Here is a 20,511-nt window from a genome sequence, read left to right on the forward strand (position 1 = left end):
CGTGGACTACACAAATTTCAAGCCCCTATTTCAACACCTTGGGATGGATTGAACACGATGATGATGATGATGATGTACAACTCGATTAGTACAAGATAGAAGGTCTAAACCTATACTCTGATTTTTAATTCGGTGGAATTCTGACGTTGTCATTTTTATACATCAGGGGTTTATACACCTGAAGTTCGATTTTACCCCAAATTACATTAAATCCATATCAATATAAAAAGCCCTCAGACATAACTTCGCACTAAAATAGGGTGCAATCTTTAACAGTGGAAAGTGGAAACTGGCAGCAATGGGATCGGTTGATTTGAGGATGTAATCTTGACTTATATGTTGAACATTTCTAAGTTTATTTTTAGTTCCTTTTAATTTTAATCATCTTGATGTACCTAAAAGTACACAAAGATTATGATTCAGGATCTTTTAAGAAATTCTTTCACAAAAACCTTGTTCTTTACGAAAACAACAAAAAATCGGCCAAATCGGTTGATTTGTTTTCAAGTGATGCGGCAATTGATTTATGTACCTACTTAAATTTACCTATATGTACAATATTTAAAGTTTTCTTCTTTGTGGGAATTGTTTTATCTCTGGTACACATTAAGAAACGTCAGAATTCCACGGAATTAAAAATCAGACTATAATTATCCCTATCCCTATATATAATTATCCTACTAAGTAATATCACACGAGTAGATATATACACCAGAGGGGAAGCTTCATACTAGCGGCTGGCAGTAGGTTCACTCACTCTAGCGCAGCTCACGCACACCACGACGTGTCACGGACGCTCCGTGGCACGTCGTGGTGTGCGTGAGCTAGTGTGAAGCTTCCCCTCTGGTCTATAATATCTACTCGTGTGGTAATATTACCTTAGAGTGACCAAAACTGGCTGTTAAACAACATAGCAAAGTGTCGTGACATGTTGTTCTTCACTCGTTCACATAAATAATATAATCACCAACTACCAGCCATGCAATGAGAAGATTCCTCGTTCTTTTGAAATTAGTAAAAAATTTTATATGGCTGTCAGAGGGGCGCCTAAGAGGTGCTTGCCTATAGCTGTATCGTTTAAGTTGACTCTGTGAAGGTGTTTAAGGGAGGACTTGTGTTGTTCCAGGGAGCAACAGCCGGGCTGCGAGAGGGAGCCCTCGTTCAAGCGCGCAGCCCCGCAGTCTTCCCACCACTCAGGTACGTCGCACGTGTCCGCTTCTCCCTCCTCCGTTCCCGAGCCCTTAATAAATAATAGTTTTTTTTACTGCATACATTTCAAACCCACATTTGACCCACTTAGGGGTGGAATTTCGAGATATCCTTTCGTAGTGAATATCTACTCTATACAAAGAACACACCCTCCAAATTTCATGTCTGTAGGACCAGCGGCTTCGGCTGTGCGTTGATATATACAAGTCAGTCAGGACTTTGAGAAAAGAATAGAATATATTTCTATTCAAGTAAACTTTTACAAGTGCTTTTGAATCGTCAACTAGTTTAATTTACCACTGGTTCTGAATGCCGTTCCTACCGAGAAGAACCAGCAAGAAACTCGGCGGTTGCTCTTTTCAAGTGATCAATTTACAATATTATTATACGGTACTGAACAAGCAATTGCAGCCCCGTGCATTGCTGAAGCGAGTCAAATCCAAGCTTTCTTATCTTATTGAATTTTATATATATACTAGCTTATGCTCGCGACTTCGTCCGCGTGGACTACACAAATTTCAAACCCCTATTTCACCCCCTTAGGGGTTGAATTTTCCAAAATCCTTTCTTAGCGGACGCCTACGTCATAATAGCTATCTGCATGCCAAATTTCAGCCCGATCCGTCCAGTAGTTTGAGCTGTGCGTTGATAGATCAGTCAGTCAGTCAGTCAGTCAGTCAGTCAGTCAGTCAGTCACCTTTTCCTTTTATATATTTAAGATACAGAAGATAGTTAGATTTCTCATTGTTGAGGGTCGTGTCTGCTGTCCATTGATCACATAATGATATTGTTTGTATATTGAATAGAATAGAATAGAATAGAATAGAAGTTTATTAGTTGATCCGACACATGATAAACACAAACACAAATATTTACAAAAAAAAACATTCCTTAAAATCTAATAGGTACCTATTATCTAAAATGTGTCGTGCCAACGAAAAGGCCCGAACTCAGCTGAATGTTGTGGTTACACGATGTAACCACAACGCTATATTAGTGTAACGTTATATTGGTGTTCTGGTTACAGAGTCGTCGTCGTCTTCCGCGGACACAGCATCCCAGGGCTCCGGCTCGGAGCCCGCGCCCAGAAATGAACCCCAGGTGAACCATTTTTGTCAAATTTTATGTTACCCAAATCTCTGAAACTAAACCAGGGACGGTTATACGCTTATACGTACGACAGTTAGGGAACTTTGTGTCGAGTGTTTAAACTATTGTGAGTGATTTCCTTTATACATGTCTCACCATGGCTTTACTCACGTGTTTAGTCGACGTTAGCCCGACTAGTTTCGAATCCATCCGGGGTCCTTTTTCACGAAGACTCAGTTCGCGCACGCGTCGCGGTTGAGACTGCGCACCGCGCGCATCGCAGTTCGCACTACCCGTTGTGAAGGTGACTGAGCCCTGAGGTGCGCGGCGCGCATTCTCAATCGCGACGCGTGCGCGAACTGACCTTTGAAAAAGGACCCCGGATGGGTTCGAAACTAGTCGGGCTAACGTCGACTAAACACGTAAAGCCGGGTGTGAAATATGTATAAGTAGTAGTTTTTTTTTTCAATAAGAATAGCGAGCAAACGAGAAGGCAGGGTCACCTGATGTTAAGTGATTACCGCCACCCATGAACATTTGCAGTACCAGAGGAACCGCCAATGCGTTGCAGACCTTTCAGATTTTTGTTGGTCCGTCCCGTTTAATAAATTATGTTACTTATTTAAGTAGTTTTTGAAAAATGAAACCGGAATGAATTAAAATTTGAATTTTTGAAAGTAACTTGAAGCGGACTCAGTCGAGGATTCCTTGAGGAACTCCTCAGAATATCTTTGAAAAACAATAGTTTATCTTTTCCAGAGGGAAGTGCGGCAGGCCGAAGCGGCCGGCGCTCGAAGAGTTCAGCCGAATCCATTATTAAGGTAAATATATGTTCAGTAAAGCCAGTTGTTTTTCAGGATTTTCAGCTAGCAATACAAGCCACTCTCGCGCCGAACACCGGACTATCCTGATTGGTGGATAGCACTGATATATTCGCATCACACGTGATGCACACAGTGATGCATTAACTGTCCGTTGCAAGTCACCGTGCGTCACGGTCGTACATACATACAGAGCGTCTCCCCACGCCGTGCGTGAGAAATACAAATACAAAACATTCGAATCCCACGTTTTACCCCACCGGTGGACAATTGTGCTGTGCCGTGCCCATCCCTTTGTGTGCTGGTGATTTTTGGACGTTCCAAATCAAGCGGTAAGTGGTAGTTTTGTAAGTTGTAGATTTTGGGAAACTGAGCAACTGAACACCCTTTTTCCTAATTTTTGATAATTATTTAAGGTCCTTCGATAGCTCTCCAACAATATATACTAATATTATAAATGCGAAAGTGTGTCTATGTGTCTGTCTGTCTGTCTGCTAGCCTTTCACGGCTCATTTATTTAACCGATTTTGACGAAATTTGGCACAGCGATAGTTGCTATCGCTGTACCTGCTGTATCAGCTAGCTTTGTAGCGACCAACCGTTTAACAAATTTTGACGGGTACAGCGATAGCTTGCATCCCAGGGAAGGACATAGGCTACTTTTTATCCCGAAAAATCAAAGAGTTCCCACGGGGTTTTTGAAAACCTTAATCCACTCGGACGAAGTCGCGGGCATCATCTAGTTTATGATACAGTTGTTCTTCCATTAGGTACCTATTTTATTACATCAGCGTTGATATACGTGTATGTTCTTTTATCTTTTTAAAAAAGCCGACGACAGGGTCTTCTCCGGTTGGCCGAAGGCCAAGCGGGGGTACGGGCCTCGAGGCGTAGCCTCCTTACCCGGGTAGGGCGCGGGGTATTCATGTTACCCCGGTATTGGTCTTCTAGCCGGAATTTCACTGGCTAGGGCCCGCCATCTTGGTTTGGGGCCTCGTGGCTGGTTGCGTTCCCCGCGCTGCGGGCGATAGATTCGCCGTCGCGCACGGGGGTGGTGTCTGGTCCGGTGGAGATCTCCGCGCTGCAGACGATAGGCTGGCCATCGCGCGCGGAGATAGTGTCATATCCGGTGGGTCTCGCGTCGTCATCATCATCGCTGGGATCTCCTGCGTGCCACGCTAGTGGTGGCGATCGTAGGAGTTCCCGAGGCAGAGGACGCCCGGTCGGTGGTCGAATGGTCAGCGGAGCGATGCCGTGAAGGTGTGTGTAAGGTCCGTAGTCCGCGCGCGCAAACATGCGCCGCGCAAGTGTACGGACGTACTCCTCCACGGTGGGCGTCTTGAGGTCGCGATGAATGACATCATTCCTCACGTACCTCGGCGCTCCTACGATCATGCGTAGGCACTTGTTCTGCTGGACTTGTAAGCGGCTCTTCTGGTATTCTGAACAGAGAGCATACCAGGCAGGAGCCGCGTACGTCAGACGTGAGCGGACATAGGCTCCATAGATCCGGAGCTTGGTCTTCAGTGAGAGGCTTGAGGTAAGGATCTGGTACAGCATCGACGCGGCAGCCTTGGCGTGATCCACGGCGTGATTCACAGTGGGGATCATGCTCAGGCTATTGTCGATGCGACACCCTAAGTAGCACACCGAAGTCTGCCACTCTATGCCCTGCCCTCGCAGTTGGAGCTGACGTAAAGGCTTCCGGATGCCGAACAGGATCGCGGCAGTCTTCCCCACGTTGACTGCCATTCTCCACTTATCCAGCCAATCCGGGAGCAAATCCAGCAGACGTTGCATGCGATTGGTAGCGATGATCTGATGGTATGACGACGCGAGATACGCGCTGTCGTCAGCATAAAGCGACAACAGCACGTCTTCCTCCCCCTCGCGCAAATGTTCGGCGAGGGTAAGGATGTCGTCTGTGTACACCGCATACAGACACGGGGACAAGCAGCTGCCTTGTGGTACTCCTGCTCGTATCGGGCGCGGCTGGGAGTCCGTGCCTTCTATGGATACGTAGAAGGACCTGCCTTCCAGGAATGAGGCTACCAGCCGCACAATCGCGGGTGGTAGATTGGTGTAGAGGAGCTTCACCAGGAGTCCAGCGTGCCACACTCGGTCGAAGGCCTTCTCTATGTCGAGGAAGACCCCGACAGTGCAGTAGCCTCTGTTTTTCTCACTGGCGATAAAGTTAAGTCCTCTCGCTAGCTGGAGCGTCGTTGAGTGATTACTGCGAAAGCCAAACTGCTCGGCCCGTGGTTGTAAGTGCGGGGCGAGCCTTCGCAGCAATAGACGCTCGAACAGCTTGGCGATGTGCGGCAGAAGGGTTATAGGTCGGTAGCTTCCCGGAAGGCGGCGGTCCTTTCCCGGTTTGGGGATGGTAATAACCTTCCCCAGTTTCCAGGACTCCGGAAAGTGAGAAGTACGGAGTACCCCATTGAAAAGCCTAGTCAGTGCAACGAGAACTCTTTTAGGCAGCTGCTGTAGTGCGGCGATCTGGATTCCGTCGTCACCTGGCGCCTTCCTTTTAGGGAGTCGGAAGACGACTTTCCTTAGCTCAGACGGGGAGATGAATTGGTCTCCCCGGAGAGAAGGTATCTGGGCCGACAAGAAACCCTCTAGTTGTTGGTTGATCGCCGCATAGTGTCTGGTCGCGATGTCGTTATTGGCCGGTGGGTTGGGGGTAAATTGTCCCTCCATATACTCCGCCATGATCTCCGCTCGGTCTATGGGGGAGTATCTTCGTCTACCCTGACTATCTAGAAGAGGGTAAACGGGTGAGTCTGATCCGGTAAGTGTCTTGCACAGGTGGTACAGCGTTGTTTCGGACTCAGACGCAGCGTCGATGGTTTTCTCCCATTCTTCATCTTCGCGTGCGACGAGAGCTTGCGACACTTCCTGTGCAAGACGGTTGAGGTCACGCTTGACTCTCGGACAGCGAGTACGCGCCCATAGACAGTTAAAAAAGAATATCAACTGTGGCGGTTGCCACAATAGAAACTAGATGGCGCTGTTCAATCGATGACATAGTCCCGAACAAATGTACCGCCGATAGTACTCGCACTAACAGAGTGTTCTGCAATCTGGTGTATATATAGAAGTTTCAAGATACAACCGTCGGCCCAGCTGGCGCTACCGAGCACAACCAACCGCTCGGTGGGAGATCTCCCCTTTGTGTACGGTCGAGCCTGCACACCGCTCCCGTACATGTTTATCATGAGCAATATTCACCTTTTTCCTCTAAAAATGCTTGTGCTAGGAGTAGGTACGACAATAGCCGTCCGTAATGCTCGTGCTAGGATTAGGTACGACAATAGCGCCACGGGTGGGGTTTGAACCGTCGCGTCGACTTTTCGCATTTCAGTCTACTCCTTTAACCATTGAGCTATTGCGGCTCAATATTGTTTAAGTGTTAAGTTCCACATGATACATGTTGGCCGGTCGCCTATTGTCGGTATAGCGGCAGTATCGAGACTAGCGAGATACTTTATGCTACTAGAGTACTTTGGTTATGATACATGGCATATTTTAAGCTGCTACCATGATAAATGATGATGCTGTCTAAAATCAAAACTCCTGAAACCCGTGCGGCAGTTGATAAAAGATTATTTTTATAGGTCCCGGACTCTCCCGAACTTCGGGGGAAACAGGTCCCGCGAGGCGTCACGTTGTGACACGTCGCGGCGCGCACAGCCCATCACCATGGCGACCGAGGATCTGTTGCAGCCCGGACACGTCGTCAAAGAACGATGGAAGGTGAGATGCTCTATTAGGTCCCGGACTCTCCCGAACTTCGGGGGAAACAGGTCCCGCGAGGCGTCACTGTTCACTGATAGAAATCTCTTGTAGAGATAGGCTTGCGCTTGAAGACAATCATGCTTAAAAAAGCAATGAAGAAGTCTAGGTTGAAGCGCGCTTGCCTAGAAGAACCCTTGGACACTGGTAGAAATCTCTTGTGCTTCCATCTCCAAGAGGCGGGACAGCTTTGCACCGTGATCACGGACCAGCAGGGTTAGCATGGGCGGGGATATAATTTTCTCCCCGGGGAAAGGATAAAATCATTATCCCCTCCGACAGCTTTATCCACTCTCCGAGCAGTGGCTCACGGGTGGATATAATTATCCACAGTGAATAAAACGGGGGACTTTTTGGTTTTTGGATCTTTTCCTTTACCTTTATTGGGTTAATGGTAATTGGTATTTGGGACCTATGTTGGGTTTATGTTGGGGTTCCCAACCATATTCCAAACATAACCCAAACACAACCCAAACATAACACAAACACAACCCAAACATAACCCAAACACAACCCAAACATAACCTAAACCCAACAGGTACCGCAAGACATGTTTTGATTTTTTAAGTTCTATGAGAATAAACTTAAACCCACGTCTAATGTCGAGGATAAAATTGTCCCCGATTTAGGGATAAACTTCTCCTCTCCCCTGTTGCCGTGCTTTGAGAGGTGGACAAGTAAATTTTATCCCTCGTCAGTGGATATAATTGGGGGATAAAATTTTTGTCTCCTGTCCATGCTAGGGGGGCAGTGGGGGCTTGAGATAGAGAAAGGATTCGGACCGCATGGCACGCGGGGATCTGCGTTTTTGTCCACCTGCCCTAAAAGGGGGGAAAGACATAATGCGCCCCTGGGAAACGCCTAGAGCTAATACCGGGGGTCTACCCGCGATTCGGCCCATATAACCGAGAGGTTGGAGGTACCATGGGAGGTGGTAGTTCGCCCCACTGCTTATCGTTTTTCTATTACTACTAATTTTTGGTACAAAAAAATAAAACAAAAAAATTGTATTACAGGTGGTGAAGAAGATAGGCGGTGGTGGGTTCGGGGAGATCTACGAGGGTCTGGACCTGGTGACGCAGGAGCAGGTCGCGCTGAAGGTGGAGTCCGCGCGCCAGCCCAAGCAGGTGCTCAAGATGGAGGTCGCCGTGCTCAAGAAGCTGCAAGGTAGAATCTCCTTCCCAGTGCGTTGAGGGAGATGAAGGGGTTTCTGAAGGGTGTGCGGGGATAGAAAATCCACGATATTACTACTACTTAGAGCATTTCGGCAATGAAAATGTATTTAGTGTTACCTTGTCCAGACGGGGCATTACGGACGTGCGAAACGATTCGCACCGAATCGTTTCGCACGTCCGATGCGTCCAAGGATGAGTAAACAACGCACTTTTTTGTTATTTATAGGCAAAGAGCACGTGTGTCGCTTCATCGGGTGCGGGCGCAACGCGCGGTTCAACTACGTGGTGATGCAGCTACAGGGCCGCAACCTGGCCGAGCTGCGGCGCGCGCAGCCCCGCGGCGCCTTCTCCCTGTCCACCACGCTCAGGTGATGTACCTGATCATCATCATCATCATCACGATAGGCAAAGAGCACGTGTGTCGCTTCATCGGGTGCGGGCGCAACGCGCGGTTCAACTACGTGGTGATGCAGCTACAGGGCCGCAACCTGGCCGAGCTGCGGCGCGCGCAGCCCCGCGGCGCCTTCTCCCTGTCCACCACGCTCAGGTGATGTACCTGATCATCATCATCATCATCATCATCACGATAGGCAAAGAGCACGTGTGTCGCTTCATCGGGTGCGGGCGCAACGCGCGGTTCAACTACGTGGTGATGCAGCTACAGGGCCGCAACCTGGCCGAGCTGCGGCGCGCGCAGCCCCGCGGCGCCTTCTCCCTGTCCACCACGCTCAGGTGATGTACCTGATCATCATCATCATCATCACGATAGGCAAAGAGCACGTGTGTCGCTTCATCGGGTGCGGGCGCAACGCGCGGTTCAACTACGTGGTGATGCAGCTACAGGGCCGCAACCTGGCCGAGCTGCGGCGCGCGCAGCCCCGCGGCGCCTTCTCCCTGTCCACCACGCTCAGGTGATGTACCTGATCATCATCATCATCATCACGATAGGCAAAGAGCACGTGTGTCGCTTCATCGGGTGCGGGCGCAACGCGCGGTTCAACTACGTGGTGATGCAGCTACAGGGCCGCAACCTGGCCGAGCTGCGGCGCGCGCAGCCCCGCGGCGCCTTCTCCCTGTCCACCACGCTCAGGTGATGTACCTGATCATCATCATCATCATCACGATAGGCAAAGAGCACGTGTGTCGCTTCATCGGGTGCGGGCGCAACGCGCGGTTCAACTACGTGGTGATGCAGCTACAGGGCCGCAACCTGGCCGAGCTGCGGCGCGCGCAGCCCCGCGGCGCCTTCTCCCTGTCCACCACGCTCAGGTGATGTACCTGATCATCATCATCATCATCACGATAGGCAAAGAGCACGTGTGTCGCTTCATCGGGTGCGGGCGCAACGCGCGGTTCAACTACGTGGTGATGCAGCTACAGGGCCGCAACCTGGCCGAGCTGCGGCGCGCGCAGCCCCGCGGCGCCTTCTCCCTGTCCACCACGCTCAGGTGATGTACCTGATCATCATCATCATCATCACGATAGGCAAAGAGCACGTGTGTCGCTTCATCGGGTGCGGGCGCAACGCGCGGTTCAACTACGTGGTGATGCAGCTACAGGGCCGCAACCTGGCCGAGCTGCGGCGCGCGCAGCCCCGCGGCGCCTTCTCCCTGTCCACCACGCTCAGGTGATGTACCTGATCATCATCATCATCATCACGATAGGCAAAGAGCACGTGTGTCGCTTCATCGGGTGCGGGCGCAACGCGCGGTTCAACTACGTGGTGATGCAGCTACAGGGCCGCAACCTGGCCGAGCTGCGGCGCGCGCAGCCCCGCGGCGCCTTCTCCCTGTCCACCACGCTCAGGTGATGTACCTGATGATCATCGTAGCATTATTTAGGCTTTTTGTAACATGATTTAGGCTACATAATGGGTATACCTTATGCATGTACATAGATGTGTCCAATTATATATATAAGTAAGTATAATATGTGTGAATTTGTATATATTATTAACATATAGAATAGATAGATTAGATAAGTACAATTGAAATAATTCCGTGGCGCCACCCGAATCAGGGTTCCTACTGAAAACCAGCGCTGTATGTTTTTGTACTTGTGCAAGACATGTGGCATTTATGCTGAGTAGGGACCTTTTTTTTCGGGTTGTGCCACACATGACATGGTTTATTCCGGCGCTTCTTCTACTTGAGGTCTTTTGACTTTACTACTCAAGTATTAGAGGCGCCGGGATAACCTAACTAGGTCTAACTGGTAATGTGTGGTACAGCTTTTAAAAATAAACGTTTTTTCTTTCTTTCTTTCTTTTCTTTGTCGTCATCATCATCATTGACGATAATACCTCTCTCTTTCTCCGGTCGTTCCTTCACTACTTAACTGTAGAACGTTTTGGCAAATCTCAGCCTTGCATAGATAAGCCGTTTCCATTTTTATATGTCATACAAAAATGCACATTGTGTAATCTATGTGGATACAGTGGCAGGCATAAGCTATTATGAAATTAACTAGCTTATGCTCGCGACTTAGTCCGTGTGGACTACACAAATTTCAAACCCCCATTTCACCCCCTTAGGAGTTGAATTTTCAAAAATACTTTCTTAGCGTATGCCTACGTCATAATAGCTATCTGCATGCCAAATTTCAGCCCGATCCGTCCAGTAGTTTGAGCTGTGCGTTGATAGATCAGTCTTAAATACAGTCTCAATACTTTGTACATACTAAATATGATGTAGTTTATGGAAATGCAATAAATGAAAATTGAAATTGAAATTGAAATTGTCAGTCACACTATCCTTTTATTTATTTAGATTACCCCAAAAGTCTATGGCCTCAATTTCAACGTTGTCGGGGGATTGGACCAAAAATCAACTTTCAACGTTTAAAATTGTTGAGTGTGACTAATTCCGTTGTACACGATCTCTAAACTTAACTGGCACGTCTAAATCTATTGCTATCCCTTTCGTACTGTTGCTTGCGGAAAAGGATAGCACTAAATTTAGAGACCTGTTAATTTAGTTTAGTTTAGAGATTGTCACTGTACGGGAGCGGTGTGCAGGCTCGACCGTACCAAAGGGGAGATCTCCCACCGAGCGGTTGGTTGTGCTCGGTAGCGCCAGCTGGGCCGATGGTTATGTCTTGAAACTTCTATATATAGTCCAGATTGCAGAAAACTCCGTTAGTGCGATTACTATCGGCGGTACATTTGTTCGGGACTACGTCATCGATTGAACAGCGCCATCTAGTTTCTATTGTGGTAACCGCCACATCACGATTGCCCCATTGCTTGGATTAAGTGTACTTTTTTTTTTTAAAGAATATTAGCCATATTAAATGACTTATATTCCCCTTTCCTCTCCAATTAAGCGTCAGGCTTGTGCTAGGAGTAGGTACGACAATAGTTCAACGGGCGGGATTTGAACCGTCGACCTTTCGGTTTTCAGTCCACTCCTATACCGGTTGAGCTATTGAGGCTCGATTTGATTGAACATTGATCAATCATCAAATATTTTATTTCTTTTTTGCAGGTTGGGTCTTCAGATATTGAAAGCGATAGACTCAATACACTCGGTCGGATTTTTACATAGAGATATCAAACCTGTAAGTATATCTAAATATTTTGGCGATATATGACATTTTATGTGCTCACTTCCTAATTTCATGATTCTAGGGCAACTATAGGTTTTCTTGACACACGCGACAGACAGACGGACTGACGTTGATAGACAGACAGACAACAAAGTGATCCTATAAGGGCACCTTTTTTCCTTTTATGGTACGGAACTCTAAAAAGGAACCCTTATAGGATTACTTTGTCTGTCTATCTGTTGACCTAGAATCATGAAACTTGGCAGGTAGGTAGGTCTTATAGCATATGTAAAGAAAAAAATCCGAAGACCGGGAATTTGTGTTTACATCACAAAAAAAAATTAAAATGTGTTCATGAACAAATAAATAATTAGTATTTTAAACTTCTGACGAGTCGCAGGGAGCCGCTGGATGGCGGCGGCGCAAGACCGTGGCGTGTGGAAGTCCCTACAAGAGACCTATGCCCAGCAATGGACGTCTATCGGTTGATGATGATGAGACTTTCAACTTTCAAAGTAAGATTACTATACCAAGTAGGGTATCATATGACAGGGCTTTGCCTCCACATTCTAAAACAGATTTTTTTTACGCCTAATAGTTTTTGATTTGCAATGCAACGTTTATGGTGACCGATCAATCGACAAAAAACAAATGACAAAGTTTCATTTCCCAAACAAATTGTGACAAAATTATGATCGTTATAAAACTTATGTTTCTACAAATAATTCACTTGATAAAACAAATTACCAGACAAATTGTTATTTTTAGCAATTTGTCTGGTAATTATTTCATAAAATATCATTTGACAAACAATTGATTTCTTAATCGTGTTAATTAGTAAAACAACATCGCATTTTTTTTTTGATAAAATGAATTGTTTGATAAAATTAAATGTTTGATAAATACTTTAAGAATTCACCATATCATTTATATGTCGACCGGGCCGACCGAAGAGACCGCTTACCGTTAGTAGAGAGAGTGGGGTGGTCTCTTTCCTCCCCCCCGCTCCCATCATCAAGAGCGAGCGAAGCGACTTGGGGCACTCCGACTCGGAACGGTTAGGTTAGTTAGTCTTACAGGTTAGGTTAGGTTAGGTTAGTAGACCCCGCCATCCCCTTCGTGGGTTATTTCTTTTTTTACCACCCAGAAAAAAGGAGCCATAATACCCCATGATATTATTGCTGCGTTGCATAGGGGTTTGCATATGTATGCAAAACAGACTTTTTGTTTGTTTGTTAATTAGTTATTTTATCAAATAATAAATTTATCCTCTATTATTTTGTAAAATCGCGAATTTGAAAAATAAATTATTTGGTGAAATAATAAATTTATAAATGATATTTTAATATTCAGCAAATTTGCAAAGTTTTTTGTGAATAGAATATTTGTCAAATAATCTTTTGTAAAATGATATGTTTGCGGTATACGACGTTTGTGATTTGATTAGTTTTTCAAAAGTTTTTGGTGAACTGATAATTTGTCATACGTTTTTTGTCATTCATTAGTGAATTAACGTTTATAGCCCGTTTACGAGGCATATTATTTTCCAGAGCAACTTCAGTATCGGGCGACACCCGTCCAACTGCAGGAGGGTGTACATGCTGGACTTTGGGCTCGCGAGGCAGTACACCACCAGCAATGGCCAAGTGCGACCGCCGCGAGCCGCCGCCGGGTTCCGAGGTGAGATAACCCTCAATACACATAGGTCACTTATACGTCAAAGTCAAATGATTTATTCAAAATAGGTAATAAATTACTCTTATTGATGGTCTGGTATGGTGTTAGAGTTGTAAGATATAGTGGTAATAATTATAACGCAAACTTAAAACTAAAGCTACGAGGGTTCCAAACGCGCCCAGGTCTGAGAAGAGCCCACAACAAACTCAGCCGGGTATTCTTTTTATTATCACCACTCTACAAAATTATTGAAACTTATTAGAACTATCACAAAGTCGTTAAGCAACTCATTCCCAAGCTTGCTTATCATTTAAATAATCCTTTACATTGTAATAGGATTTTTCGCTTTATTTATACGTCGTATTAGCTATCTGCATGCCAAATTTCAGCCCGATCCGTTCAGTAGTTTAAGCTGTGCGTTGCTAGATCAGTCAGTCAGTCAGTCACCTTTTCTTTTTATATATTTAGATTATTTTTGTGAACAGGTACGGTCCGGTACGCGTCGATCAACGCACACAAAAACAAGGAAATGGGTCGACACGACGACCTGTGGTCACTGTTCTACATGCTGGTCGAGTTCGTCAACGGACAGCTGCCCTGGAGGAAGATCAAAGATAAGGAACAAGTAAGTTGACAACTGTAGTGTAATAGTTATATTATACACTAGCTTCTGCTCGCGGCTTCGCCCGCGTGGCCTACAGGAAACAAGTGGCATTTTTTTCAGAAACAAACATAACACCAGGACGCGCACCCAAAACAGCACCGAGTAACACATATAACCTTCCAACCCCCATTTCATCCCTTTAGGGGGGGATTTTCTCATAGTCGTTTCTTAGCTGACCTCAAGAAAAAACCTGCTTTCCAAATTTCAAGTTAATAACATCAATAATTAAAACTTTCCCATACAAACTTTCAACCCCTATTTTACCACCCTTATGGGCTTTTCCAAAGATCCTGAAACACGTATTTCTTCATTTGTGACCGAAAACCCAAATACCAATTTTCATGCAAATAACTTGAAAAATGACGGACTTTCAAAAAAATTTCCATCCCCCATTAAACCCACTTAGGGGTGTAATTTCGAAAAATCCTTTCTTAGTGGTTATCTACTCTTTACAAAGAATAGACCCTCCAAATTTCATGTCTTTAGGACCAGCGGTTTAGGCTGTGCGTTGATATATATGTCAGTCAATCAGGCAGTCAGGACTTTGAATTTTTTATATAATATATAGATGAAGGTATTCATAAAATAAAGTCAGTTGTGGGTCAACCAGTCTTGTTTCACTACATGGTGGCAGCGGCGGGATACGAACCCACGCCTCCAAAGAGACTGGTGTCTAGGAATGTGATGGAGTGTTTTATATTTTACTAGCTGATGCCTGCGACTTCGTCCGCGTTGATTTAGGTTTTTTAAATCCTGTGGGAATTGTGGCTAATTCCATTGTACACAATCTCTAAACTAAACTAAAACGACACGTCTAAATCTATTGCTATCCCTTTCATAATGTTGCTTGCGGAAGAGGATAGCACTAGATTTAGACCTGTTAATTTAGTTTAGTTTAGAGATTGTGTACAAGAGAATCGGCCCCATTGTTTGATTTTCGTCGTGGATTTTGGTCCCGTGCAATTGGGTTGAAATATCGACAAATAAAAACATCAAGTTAATCGTGGTATGTACACGTTATTTACATTAGGTAAGCAGATAGGTAAAAAACCGGCCAAGTGCGAATCAGACTCGCGCACTGAGGGTTCCGTAGTACAATCGTATTTTATCGACATTTTGCACGATAAATCAAAAACTACTTACTAGATCTCGTTCAAACCAATGGGAACACCGCCGATGGGAGTTGGTTCCACAGTTTGCACGTGCGTGGAAAGAAGGATCTGGCACAACGGACGGACTTTCGCATTTACAATATTAGTATGGATATTAATTACATATTTTTTCCAGGTAGGATTAATGAAAGAGAAGTACGACCACCGTCTCCTTCTGAAGCACTTGCCGTCAGAACTGCGTCAGTTCTTGGAGCACGTTCAGCAACTGGAGTACGCGGACACGCCAGACTATACCATGCTCGCGTCTCTGCTCGAGCGCTGCTGCAAGCGACGCGGCATACGGGACACCGACCCTTACGACTGGGAGAAAGATGTGAGTACACTTTTATGACGATTAAAAAAAAAAATTTTTTTTAAATAGAAAACAGGTGTTCTAAATTCTATTTTGTAGTGTAGCAGCTAGGAATGGTCTTAAGAGCGATAGTCAGTTCTTGGAGCTGGAATACTTCATTAATGCGATTGAATAACGGTCAGCGCCATCTAGAGTTGAGAACGAAAGTTACTACTACTGTATCTAGTAGCGTAAAAGACACTTGCAGTCAGAACTGCGTCAGTTTTTGGAGCACGTTCAGCAACTGGAGTACGCAGACACGCCAGACTATACCATGCTCGCGTCTCTGCTCGAGCGCTGCTGCAAGCGACGCGGCATACGGGACACCGACCCTTACGACTGGGAGAAAGATGTGAGTACACTTTTATGACGATTAAAAAAAAAATTTTTTTAAATAGAAAACAGGTGTTCTAAATTCTATTTTGTAGTGTAGCAGCTAGGAATGGTCTTAAGAGCGATAGTCAGTTCTTGGAGCTGGAATACTTCATTAATGCGATTGAATAACGGTCAGCGCCATCTAGAGTTGAGAACGAAAGTTACTACTACTGTATCTAGTAGCGTAAAAGACACTTGCAGTCAGAACTGCGTCAGTTTTTGGAGCACGTTCAGCAACTGGAGTACGCGGACACGCCAGACTATACCATGCTCGCGTCTCTGTTCGAGCGCTGCTGCAAGCGACGCGGCATACGGGACACCGACCCTTACGACTGGGAGAAAGACGTGAGTACACTTTTATGACGATTAAAAAAATCTTTTTTAAAAATAGAAAACAGGTGTTCTAATTTCTATTTTGTAGTGTAGCAGCTAGGAATAATCTTAAGAGCGATAGTCAGTTCTTGGAGCTGGAATACTTCATTAGTGCGATTTAATAACGGTCAGCGCCATCTAGAGTTGAGAACGAAAGTTACTACTACTGTATCTAGTAGCGTAAAAGACACTTGCAGTCAGAACTGCGTCAGATTTTGGAGCACGTTCAGCAACTGGAGTAAGTACGTGGACACGCTAGACTATACCATGCTCGCGTCTTTACTCGAGCGCTGCTGCAAGCGACGCGCCATACGAGACACCGACCCTTACGAATGGGAAAAGTCGTGTACACTTTTTTGACTATTTACAAAAATCTATTAAAAAAACACGTCTTCTATTCTCTACTTTGGAGTAGTCTAGCAGCTAGGAATAGCCTTAAAAGCAATAGCCAGTTCTTGGAGGTGGAATATTTTATTGATGCAATTTAATAATGGTAAGTGCCATCTAGTGTTGAGTACAGAAGTTACTACGTCACTTACATTTGTACATTCATCATCCCACCAGCTGTGTGATGAGTAAAAATCTCGTTCAGATTTTTGACAGAATAATGGAGGTCGCCATTTTAAAATTTTGACAAAATTCTCATAGTACAGTTGACAGTCTCCATCATCCTCGGAAGAGAGTCAATTAGCCTGTCAACAGTATCAGCAAATGCAGGCCATTGAAAAAGTTCAAGTTAGGGAGGTTATGTTTAAGGAGAGGGTTACAGGTCACTGTGTCTAGTAGCATAGAGGGCATATGCCGTCAGAACTGCGTCGGTTTCTCGAGAGTTTTGTATGTTGATAGCACTATGTCAAAAACCGTCTCGCAAGTGCCTCCAGCAATTGCACAAAGTTAAACTCAAGCTGATGAACAATTCGCGAACGCATAGCTAACGAACAGACCAACGATAATTTTTATATAAAGACTAGATATTTATTTATTATATTTATTAAGAAAACATACCGAATATTTTTTCGTCATTCGCCTCCTTGGGCTATAATTTTAACACTACAAATATTAATTATATTCAAATAAGACACAATACAAAATAACAAAATAAAAAAGTTAGTAAATATAGTTAAAAAAAAGTTTTTTTTTTTTTAGATTTAAGTTTATTAATAGTTTATTTGTTAACCATTGATAATAAAATATAATAATAATTTTAAGTGTTAAAAAAAATGCAAGTTAAATAAAATAAAATAACTTACGGCTTATTCCGTACATAATTATAGTTTGTGTGTACTTTGATAGCCTAGTGGTTAGGACGTCCGCCTTCTAATTGGAGGTCGAGGGTTCGATCCCGGGCACGCACCACATATCGTAGAAAAACATCGTGAGAAAACCTGCATGCCTGAGAGTTCTCCAAAATGTTCTCAAAGGTGTGTGAAGTCTACCAATCCTCACATAGCCAGCGTGGTAGACTATGGCCAAACGTTTCTCACTCTAGGAGGAGACCCATGCTCTGTAGTGAACCGGCGATGGGTTGATCATGATGGTGATGAATGTGCGGGCTGCAAAAGATGCAGCGCAAATCGCAGTCGGGATTTTCAAAAACTCTTTAAACCTCAATAGCTAAACAGGTAAAGGAGTGGACTGAAAACCGAAAGGTCGACGGTTCAAACCCGCCTGTTGCACTATTGTCGTACCTACTCCTAGCACAAGCTTGACGCTTAGTTGGAGAGGAAAGGGGAATATTAGTCATTTAACATGGCTAATAGTCTTTAAAAAAGAATTACTTGTCTTTCTTTACTTTCTGGTACATGACTGTAGCGATCCCGGAGCCGCCCTGCAGGTCGATCTTGATGGCACGCACTCCGCGCTGCGGCTCCAAGTACGTGATCATGACGCAGCTGCCGTCCTGGCTCAGCATCGCGTTGGTTTGATTCGTCGGGTTCCCCACGACTTCCTCGGCAAGTTTGAAATACTGCTCGATCGTGAGCGGGCCCATAGCTTTCCAATCTTTGTAATGCTTCAAGTAATGGTAAGTCGCAGCGTCATCGCCGAAGAAACCCGGTTGGCATTTCCGGTTCCAAGGAGCGACTTCAGATTTTAAAGTTTCGTATCGCCTGTTCAAGTCTTCGTATCCCTCGGGGTTCTTGAATTGGTCCAGAGCTCGCTGTCTGTGCAGATCGATCCTGCTCACGCCTTTCTCCCCCATGCAGTAGTCTCGGTCGAACTTGGCTTGTTTAAAAGCTTTTCCGAGTTGCTCCTTCGAGGCCGCTAATTCTTTTTGGTAACCCGCTTCGTATGACATGACAGTTTCGTTGAGGTCTGCTACAAAATACTCGGTGTATAGGAGGAAGTCCTTGGTATTCGTGCAGCCTCTCGTTTTTGCGAACTCTGTCGCCATATCTATGATCGTTTTGTCACTCTTGGCGGTGTTCTCCAGGACGACCCGCAAACGGTCTATTTCGTGTGGCGTGGCATTAGCGAATATTTTCTTCCCTCCGACGACGATGTCGTTCACTTTTTCTTTTCCATAGATCTGACAAAGTTTCTTCATGGTCTCTTCTCTCATGGACTCGAATGCGATTTGGTACCTTCTGCAATAGGTTTCCATTTCCTCGTGAAACTTATCTTTGGTGAGGGTTCCGTCGGCAAATTTTTTAGTGTAATCAAATATTGCTTGCTGGGATTCGGGAAGGTCCTTTAGTATCTCCAGTAGTTTGAGAGGATGTATTTTAAGGTTCTTGTTGACTTCTAGCATTCCTTTGAACCCATCGGGCGTTAGTTTTACCTGTAATTTAAAAGCAAAACTATTTTGATTAATATTATTTAAAACGAATTGTGATACGCATCTCTTCCATAGTAGGGAAACCTTGGTTCGCGAGTCTGACTCTTTTTAAGTGGTTTTTTAAGGTTCCGTAGTAAAACAAGGATCCCTTGCAGTTTCGTCCGATCTGTCTGTCCATCGTCCGTATGTCTGTGTGTCACAACCATTTTAACAATAAACTTTTAGAGCTATAAATTGTTAGAGAAATAAATATTAATGCTAAGTAACACTAGGCCAGGCTTGAAGTCCATGCAAATAGTCTGGCAGTGTCACTTACCACATGCAGCAGAGTTAATAGGCTGAAAAGAGCCACAATAGAAGAACTGTCTTATGCAAACTAAGGCCAGCGAAAGCATTATGAGAAGAGTTTCTCGATGGAGTGACCTTCTCCCAACCCTGAATGCACTCATAACAATCTGATCTGTCTGAAAAGTCCATTCAATGACTGATTGCAGATAGCTTTGAAATATCAAACAAAAAAAAATATTGTTACAGTTAAATAAATCTCTAACCAATACACAGAGGCATATTAAAATTTAAAAAAGAAGAAGATTGAACATGAAAAATGAGTCGAATAAATTTGGTTTACCTATGAAATATGCATATGTGGCCTTAAGGAGAAAAGAGTAGAGGAATACCAAAGAAAAAGCGAATGGATTGCGTGAAAGAGGATATGCGTGAAAAAGAATTAAATACTGCGTTGAGAGATGACAAAAGCGAGTGGAAGACATGTTGTGCCGACCCCACATAGCGTGGGATTAGGACAGGCAGAAGAAGATCTTACCTTATGGTTATCCACGTTCTTGTCGGACATCATCTCGTAGAGGTCCTTAGAATTTTCAATGCGATTCAGCTGCTTCACAACCTTTGCGTTGCCATGCATTTCATCAGGGCCGCGCAGCTTTCCCGTTTGTTTGTTGAACAACTTCTTTGCATCTTTGCTCTCCAGGCCCTGTCTGTGACCGTCGATTACGTCATGCTGCACTTCTTTAATGATAGTGCTGGCAGTTTTTAAGTTTATAGCTGCATTCGTAAAGAACAGCACCGATGCGCTAAATTGGAACACGTCTAAAGCGGTAAGCTCGTCTCGTTCACTTTTGTCAATGAGAACTGCGAGGCCGTGCACGATGCCTATCCCGTTGACCGTCAGAGTGCCGGTCTGGACCACCAGGAACGCGATGCGGCCGGCTTTGCTCATCACTTCGCCGAGTCGGGCAGATTGCGTCATGGACGCGATCATCCGCCCCTGAGCGAATCCCAGGCTCGATCCCACGATTGACAACCAACATCCTCTAGCTTCAGCGTCCGTAAAAGCGATACTTTGGCTGTGAGAAGCACGATCGTACAAGGCGTATGAACTCCTAGTCACTCCATAAGCACCCGTGGTTGCTCCGGCGACTGCGGTCGCCGCCATGATCGGGCCTGCGATGGGCACGGTGCAGAGCGCCGCCACTCCCACACCCGTAG

At 45.2% G+C, this 20,511-nt stretch overlaps 3 protein-coding genes across 5 annotated transcripts in view; 2 read left to right on the forward strand and 1 right to left on the reverse strand.

Moving 5' to 3' along the window:
* Positions 1-15,555, forward strand: part of LOC138402784 (tau-tubulin kinase homolog Asator-like) — a 50,443-nt gene extending 34,888 nt beyond the window's left edge. The window contains exons 3-12 of the mRNA XM_069500863.1: positions 1,127-1,197; positions 2,237-2,310; positions 3,058-3,119; positions 6,740-6,878; positions 7,934-8,084; positions 8,319-8,460; positions 11,578-11,650; positions 13,189-13,318; positions 13,801-13,940; positions 15,267-15,555. Of these exons, the coding sequence (XP_069356964.1) occupies positions 1,127-1,197; positions 2,237-2,310; positions 3,058-3,119; positions 6,740-6,878; positions 7,934-8,084; positions 8,319-8,460; positions 11,578-11,650; positions 13,189-13,318; positions 13,801-13,940; positions 15,267-15,482 (1,198 nt within the window). The 3' untranslated portion in view covers positions 15,483-15,555. The remainder of the gene's footprint in view (positions 1-1,126; positions 1,198-2,236; positions 2,311-3,057; positions 3,120-6,739; positions 6,879-7,933; positions 8,085-8,318; positions 8,461-11,577; positions 11,651-13,188; positions 13,319-13,800; positions 13,941-15,266) is intronic.
* Positions 15,556-15,668: 113 nt separating this feature from the next.
* The window catches only part of LOC117985170 (serine/arginine repetitive matrix protein 1-like), a 51,038-nt gene continuing 46,195 nt past the window's right edge, over positions 15,669-20,511 (forward strand). For 2 of the 3 annotated variants that reach the window (XM_069500837.1, XM_069500836.1), the window contains exon 1: positions 15,669-15,834. In XM_069500837.1, the coding sequence (XP_069356938.1) occupies positions 15,757-15,834 (78 nt within the window). In that variant the 5' untranslated portion in view covers positions 15,669-15,756. Of the gene's footprint in view, positions 15,835-16,032; positions 16,203-20,511 lie in introns of those variants that run through there. The other variant, XM_069500838.1, reaches the window with a different exon arrangement.
* On the reverse strand, positions 16,805-20,505 carry LOC117985490 (uncharacterized). Its single transcript, XM_034972234.2, has 2 exons — positions 19,829-20,505; positions 16,805-19,008 (listed from the first exon to the last, which is right to left on the reverse strand). The coding sequence occupies exons 1-2, from the start codon at positions 20,456-20,458 to the stop codon at positions 18,004-18,006; spliced, it is 1,635 nt and encodes a 544-aa protein (XP_034828125.1). The 5' UTR covers positions 20,459-20,505; the 3' UTR covers positions 16,805-18,003.

The sequence above is a fragment of the Maniola hyperantus genome, chromosome 9 (genome assembly GCF_902806685.2).
Source record: "Maniola hyperantus chromosome 9, iAphHyp1.2, whole genome shotgun sequence".
NCBI lineage: Eukaryota > Metazoa > Arthropoda > Insecta > Lepidoptera > Nymphalidae > Maniola > Maniola hyperantus.

Bases quoted from the DNA above. Each gene is read 5' to 3' on its own strand.
- LOC117985490 (XM_034972234.2), bottom strand. From the start codon at position 20,458: ATGGCGGCGACCGCAGTCGCCGGAGCAACCACGGGTGCTTATGGAGTG. The intron at 19,009-19,828 runs GTAAGATCTTCT...TTTAAATTACAG, and splicing joins AGAACGTGGATAACCATAAG to GTAAAACTAACGCCCGATGG.